Source organism: Gekko japonicus, unplaced genomic scaffold (assembly GCF_001447785.1).
Source record: "Gekko japonicus isolate JY-2015 unplaced genomic scaffold, Gekko_japonicus_V1.1 scaffold1169, whole genome shotgun sequence".
Lineage (NCBI taxonomy): Eukaryota > Metazoa > Chordata > Lepidosauria > Squamata > Gekkonidae > Gekko > Gekko japonicus.
Window position 1 is genome coordinate 368,078 of NW_015164707.1, and position 7,537 is coordinate 375,614.

The 7,537-nt window shown below is 48.9% G+C and overlaps 1 protein-coding gene across 1 annotated transcript in view; it reads left to right on the plus strand.

Moving 5' to 3' along the window:
- Positions 1–7,236, plus strand: part of CTNND1 (catenin delta 1) — a 38,502-nt gene extending 31,266 nt beyond the window's left edge. The window contains 4 exon segments of the mRNA XM_015409531.1: positions 739–792; positions 4,382–4,473; positions 5,010–5,060; positions 5,294–7,236. Of these exon segments, the coding sequence (XP_015265017.1) occupies positions 739–792; positions 4,382–4,473; positions 5,010–5,060; positions 5,294–5,305 (209 nt within the window). The 3' untranslated portion in view covers positions 5,306–7,236.
- The last annotated feature ends 301 nt before the right edge of the window (positions 7,237–7,537 follow it).

Genomic DNA, 7,537 nt, shown 5'->3' on the forward strand with positions numbered 1-7,537 from the left:
GGGGGGGACTTGACGCGAAAATCCATTAAAAGAGCTTGCTACAGCACCGATCGATCCAGCGCATGCGCACTAGATCCCATTGGTGTGAATGCACAGATGACCACTCCAAGATCACCAGTTAATGGTAAGCAACCTGCTTTTTTAAATATCAGTTCCATTGCAAGGAAGAATAATTGTATTAGTGTATTCCATTGTGCAAAGTTACCCTTGGTTTTTTTGCTCATGAGTGACGTCTGCTTAGGGCCTTTGTATACAACATTGGAGGAGCTGCGGTGGCTCAAGTGGTTAAGACGCTGAACTGCAGGCTGTGAAAGGTTGGTAGTTCAGCAGTTCGAGACCTGAGTTGCCGCATGACGGAGTGAGCTCCCGTCTCTAGTTCCAGCTCCTGCCAACCTAGCAGTTCGAAAGCAAGAAATTGCAAGTAGATAAATAGGTACCGCTTCGGTGGGAAGGTAACAGCGTTCCGTGCGCCTCGGTGTCTAGTCATGCCGGCCACATGACCACGGAAATGTCTTCGGACAGCGCTGGCTCTTCGGCTTTGAAACGGAGATGAGCACCGCAACCCTAGAGTCGGACTCGACTGGCTTTCGAGCAAGGGAACCTTTACCTTTACCTTTATACAACATTGAGATTGACCAGTTAGAGAAAACTAGAAATTTTCTGTATTGATTGCGCTGTTTATTTGTTTATTTATTTATTTTTTAAAAATTTTTCATATTTATATCCCGCCCTCCCCAGGTCTAGACAAGAAATCTTCTCGAGAAGAGATTCAGATGAGCAACATGGGACCAGGTACGGGAACGTTCAGGGCAGACTAGTTGTCTGGGGGAGCTTTTCCTTTTTACCCACACTGGAAGGGCGATTGCTCGCTCCTATCACCAGGCAACGGACACAAATGTAGTAACTGGTGACATGGCTACTGCTTCCCGTGCGGCATGGCTTCAGAAGTAGGCTTACCTTTGGCATGGTTTAAATGTTGTCTTCCTTAGGGAAATCTTGTGTTTGGACACAACAGACTGCATAGAAGTCAGGCCGTCGTCATTTACCTATGCAGGGTCTGTGTTGAGAATGAGCCTCCTTCCACTATAGTTTGGATTCATTCATGGCTTTCAGTCAGTGCACAGTGTTCTCTCTTTCCAGAGTATGAGGAAAGACATGTACAACTCAGCAGGCTACAGTAGGGGTCTTACTGGGGAAGATAGAAACTCTGTAGACTTTTCAGATTTGGGAGTGGCCCCTCTGCCCTTGATTGTCAAACTTGGTCTCTCGTTTGCCATGACTTACCATTGTTAAGGGGCCTCAAGCAGGTACTGGAATTCCATGGGGGGGGGGTGAGTGAATGCAATGACCTTGGATGCTGTCTGTGCTTGCCCCGCTGCTATAGATAATATAATGGTAGACTTACAGGTGGGGGCTCTAACGCACGACATCTAGGCAGGCTGACTGTGGGTTATGATTGGACTGGACCCAGGGGGTCCCCGGCCATGAGCAGCCGCAGGGCGCACTAGAAGTGACATTCGACGGGACCCCGGAGAAGTTGCCATTCTTCGCGCTACAGGTGCGGATGTTTCTAAGAGAGTGGGGTCACAGCTTTGCCTTGGACAAACATTGTGTGGACTGTGTGGTGCCTTGGCTGCAGGATTGGGGAGCAGACTGGTTCATGGGGCTGTACAGCATCGGGGGCCCGGAACTCCACAACGTGGACCACCTTCATGCAGGCCTTACATAGACAATATGAGGACCCCTTCGAACTAGAACAGGCAAGAACCAGGCTCCAGGGCCTGAAACAGGGGAGCCACTCAGTCTTGGAGTTCTCAGATGAGTTCAAGACACACGCCACGAAACTCCAGGGATGGCCCGGAGAAGTGCTGATTGAATTTTACCGTGCTGAGCTCAACCACACCATCCTTGACCAAAGTCCTAGCCCAGCAACTTACTGATGCTGAAAGGCTGGATTCAATTGGCGTGAGAGATGGAGAACCGATGCAACTTACTGCGGATGTATCACTCAAAGACCCCAGCAAAGGGCCCTGGCAAGTCGTGAACCCCGCGGGCTCGAGCCCTGGGATTTGGGAGTGACCAAGAGCAGAGGATGCGCTGGGACTTATGCCTAAGATGTGGATCCCTGGGACACTTCGCTGCCACCTGTCCGCATGAGAAGAGTCCAGTGAGAGTGGCTTTGTTGTAGTGGCTGCCAATGCTCCCTCTAACCCGTGGAGTCTTGTGAGCAAAAACTCCCGTTTGTGAGCTACTGGCATTAAAGTTGTGAGCAAGTGATTCAGCTACTGCATCAATCAGTTTGCTCTGGAGTTGTCCTTCCTGAGCTCGGGCAAAAATGTGTGAGCCAGAGGCTAAGAAACTGTGAGCCAGCTCACACTAACTCAGCTTAGAGGGAACACTGGTGGCTGCATAACTCATTCTAAATTGCCTCCCTTCCCAGGGATGTTCAGCGATGACCTTGGATGCTGTCTGTGCTTGCTCTGCTGCTCTCTCTATATAATAATTGTATTTTGGAGTGGCACTTTGCTGAACATTCCACACGCTCCCAAATCAGTAGGCTCCTTGATCTGTCACTCAGAAGGTGTCCCTATCTACTGGCTGCATTGCCTGAGTCCTGCCTCCAACATTCTAAACAGTTTGCTGTTCCTCTCCCCCCCGAATTGCCAATCTCCCTGTGGGGCCTGGAGATCTCCTACAAATCACTGTGTTCCCCAGCCACAGCACATAATTTCCCCTACAGAAAATTTCCCAACTATTATAACTGATCTCCAGATGACTAAGATCAGTTCTCCTGGAGACAATGGCTACTTTGGGCAGTGGACTCTATGGCGTTATACCCTGCTGAAGTCCCTCCACACCCCAAACCCTGCCTCCTCCAGACTCTACCCCTCAAATCTACAGGTATTTCCCAACCCAGAGTTGGCAGCCATGTAAATGGCTATGGAACCACTTTCCAGACCCTCGGAACCCAGAAAACGTGGCACAGGAGGAGGTGCTTTTCTACCTTAGCTGCCACTGCATAGCCCCAAATTAATATAAGCCAACCTCCAGGCGACACCTGGAGATCTCCAGCTATTAAAACTGATGTCCAGATGACCAAGATCAGTTCGGCTGGAGAAAATGGCTGCTTTGGGCAGTGGACTCTATGGCATTATACCCTGCTGAGGTCCTTCCAGACCCCAAACCCTGCCCTCCCCAGGTTCTACCCCTCAGATCTATGAGGATTTCCCAACCCAGAGTTGGCAACCGTGTAATTGGCCATGGAACCACTTTCCAGACCCTTGGAACACAGAAAACATGACATAGGAGGAGGTGCTTTTCTACCTTAGCTGCCACTGCATAACCCCCCCATCCCCCCCCCCAAAAAAAAACATAAGTCAGGGGGGGAGGGAACCATACCTGTTACCATGAGGCTGTCTTCCCATACTACCCACTTGGGGCCACAAAATGACTTAAGACAGTCCTGCCTTATAGCTAAGCAGAAGGAAAGAAACATGGCTTGCCTCCCTCTATTTTCCTCTTCCCTCTGCCGCCCCACCAACCACAGCTGGGACACTCATCTGGAGCTTCCTTCTAGAGCTCGTTGTATTTCTTACCACAACAGGCCTTACTCCTAGTAGATAATATAAAGGTAGACTTACAGGTGGGGGCTGGAACGCGCAAAATCTAGGCGGGCTGTGGGTTATGATTGGACTGGACCCAGGGGGTGAGACTGTTTGAACTATGTATAACTTTTGGGCCTTGGCTCCAGAACTTTAGTTCTGACACAGAAGTCCTTAGCTTGGAACATGTTTATTCCTCACTAAACAAATCACTGCTGGAGAGTGTTGTTGAGAGTAACTGTTGAGAGTCTGATATCGATATCTAGAACTCATACACAGACATGAGCTTTAAGTTGAAATGGCTGTTCTGGCAACAAAGGCTAGTATACATATGATAGCCATAGTCTGAAATTGTGAGGTTAGTGACCTTGTTCCACCCAGGATTTCCCAGAACCAAGCAGCCTTCTGGTGGTGGCGGCAGCAACCATTGGGTGTTTCTGCCTTCCGGTTCCATGTGCTCATGGGTATCTCCATTCCAACCTGTCACCGATCTGTTATTGTTTGCACCTGGGATTGTGTGTGTGTAAGGGGTGGAAGTATCTGTAGCTCATTTCATTTCCACGATTTAGGGGGAGTCATATTGTGCTACTGTGACCCCAAGAGTGAGCTGTGCACATTTGTGGCTCCTGAAGCTGAAGCTAATGCTCATGCTTGTTCCCTGACTGGTTAGCAAGATGACATGTGCAGCTGGAAGGAAGGGAGGTTGTTAAATTCTCTCCCTCCTCAAACCTTGGGTCCATGTGAAACTTCCTTGTCCTCAGTAGTGTCCTTGATTTCAGATAACTACTCTACACTGAATGAGAGAGACCATAATAGGACATTGGACCAATCTGGTGAAGAAATGGAGTCTATGAAAGGAGCACCGCTGATGGTAAAGACTTGCAATGTCTATTGGCCAAGGCCCAGTCATGTAACAGAAAGGGGCTTTGTGGTACTTGGAAGGACAGACGGGGGGGGGGGGGGACGGGGGGGGTGGGGGGGCCCAGGGGGGGGGGGGGGGGGGGACAGGCGGTGTTGGGGAGAGGAAATGCTGGATCTGGGATCTGGAAGGCCCAGGGATTTCTGAAGACAAGGAATGCCTTCAGAATGATGCTGAGACTCTAATTTTTGGAGGGTTGCTGAATGGCCTGTTAACTAACCCACCCTTCCCTTGTTGACTTCTTGGCCTTCAACCTGGCTTCTCCTCCTCCTCTATTCTTGCCCGTGACTTTTCAGATCGCTGCCTTTTCCTCCTTTGTCAGTAGCACTTTTAAGACAAACAAGACTTCCTGGATTTGAAAGTGCTTCTGGGCTCCAGTCTTGCTCTTCTGCTGCAGGCCAGAATAGCTACTCGCCTGAAACTTTCCCTTCCCTTCTCTTCTGTGTAATGTGCTACCCCTACTAACAATACATGTATCCCCACCACAGGAGGAAGGGGAGGAATCCTTTGAGGAAAATGACCAGTTTTACTCTCCTATGGTACGTTCTTCCTTTTCAGAGAGGCTCTTCTAGGTCTATGTGTTTTTTTAAAAAAATCTAGCAGAGCCAACTAATTGCAAACGTTCACAGGGTCAGATCTGGGGTTTTGCTTAATCTGGTTGCAGAGACTGGCTGCGCCTGTTTGTGCTGCCTGATGATTTTGTCTGATTTTGTGTGTGGTGGTGTGGAGGACCCTGACTGGCATTAACCATGTGCCTTTTCTCTTCCCACAGCAGAAGATCTAGACTTGCCACCACCCTGTCTTCTCTGCTTTGGGTTTATAACATACAAGTGTATAACTTTGTGGTGGACTAATTTTTTTAAATCTCTCGTTGGCACACGAGGCCAGCCAGCCAGCCAGCCAGCCAAAGGACTGGCACTCTGAATCCACCGGGCCTTACACCTCCCTGTCAAGGACTGTGCATCCAGTCCTCTGGACCCTTTTTTTGTCTTGCAAAAGCGCAACAGTTTCTGAAGACCAAACATGGTTGATGGATCTCACTATAGCAGACATTTAATGGACAAGCTTCTGCTGCATCATCCGGAAGCCACTGATGCAGAAGGATCTCAGCTGAACTTTTACATACTGGAACTAGTTTTTTCTTAAGGAGCTGTCTCAGAAGAGACCAGAGACCGTCTCCTCTTTCTCTTAGCCTATAGAATATATTTTTGTGTGTGATCATTTTTTCAAACAAAGAATGCTGGGACTACTGGAAAATTCCTGGTGGTGGGGGGGTGGGGTGGAGAGGGCAGGTGGGCGCGGAATGACAAAGGAGGGGGACAGCTTGGGAGTGGATAAATCTGGCCCATCTGGATGCAAAATGGCCTTAACCAGTGCCTCTTCGAGGAGACAGCCCTCCCTGTCCTCATATGCTGAGGAGGAATGTGTGGGGCTGGCATCTGTTTTCTCCTGTTCTCGTTTGCTTCTTGGTGGTTTAGCCTGTAATGGGTGAACTTTGTTTAGGAAGCTATTTATTGGCGGGGGAGAGGTGGGGAGCAGCTTGAGGCTTGAGGAGGGGGAAGATGACAACAGAGTATGTTAAGTGGAAGTTAGTGGAAGGGGGTGGAGTCTTAATACCTAGAAGCAGTAACATTGGATCTCCAGTGGAAGAGCATAACAGTGAGGGTCCTGAACCCAAGTGGTTGGTGCCCAGGTTGGGCTGCAGGTGCTGGGGGCTGAAGGGAAGTTTGGTGATGGGGGAACTTGCGTGAAGGGGAGGGAAGGCTGTCTGTAAATATCACCCATATCCTCCCAATCAGGCAGGGGAATGAAATGGTTATCTATCACTATCTACATGTGCCTTTCTTTGCCACTGTGAAATAGCTTGGTGCATTTGCTGGTTTAGAACTAGGGAGGGACCGGACTGGAGAGATGGACTTTGGCTCGGGGATTGTGCTTCTCTCTTCTTCCCAGGCTCTTGCATTGGAACCAGAATCATATTGCCATGTGTAATAGCAGCACTGGAGTCTTGGTAGCCAGCAGATCGCAGGAGCTGATCTGTTAACTCCTTAAAGCTCCCAGGCTGGGGAGGGAGAGGTGAAAGCGTTGCTGGGCGAGGACCGTGAAGCATAGTACATAATGCACCTTAATGGCGTGCCTCTTCAGGGAATAGGAGGAGCTAAGGGTCGTCTGATGGATCGTTCTCCCCACCTGCCAGGCAGCAGCCAAGGGGACAGTAGAGACTAACTCTGGGCACCACATTGGTGGCTTCACCTTTTCTACTGAAGAGGATCTCAGCCTTTCCCTCCCCCTCTTCAGCTACTGGAATGAGTCCTGCTTCAAAACACTGCCTCAGCCCAGCTACTGGAACGAGCTCTGTAGCCCTCAGCTCCTGGGATATTCTCTATGTACACACGGTCCACATTGCACAGGACAGTAGGCCTAATGCAGGAGATTCTGTGCCTCTCGTATGCTCCAATCCCAGTTTTTTCTTTCCTGGGGGGGGGGGATGGGAGGGATTAAACATGCAAATCAGCCTTTTGATGGAGGAGTTCAACTTTTTTTTTAACTATGAAACACTATTCCTTTGATGATTACAGATGAACCAAAAATACCCTTCCCCACTGACCAATTCAATACTGTGGGTGGAACTAATAATTCACTGACTTTTGCTTTCTCTTTGCACCCCAGGGGAGGGGGACATCCTGCTGTTCTTTGAGTCCTGCGCTCACTCTGTAATGCTTTTAAAATGAAATGATTTTTATATAAATAAAGTTTTAAAGTGTGTATTTGTTAAAATGGAATTGCCTATCCAAATTCTGTTGAGTCTGTCTCTTGCTGTTGGTCAAAACCTTTATTGTTTAAATACACGCTTCCCTATATCCAGTAGCATCCCCTGGGGAAAACGTCAAAGGATGTTCATGTTATAAAATGTCCTGTGATCTGCTATCCAAGGTCTTTCCAAAACCCACAGAGAGTTGGGACTCTTCTTTGAAATAACTCACTCTTCTTTAGCATCTGATATATTTAGTCTTGA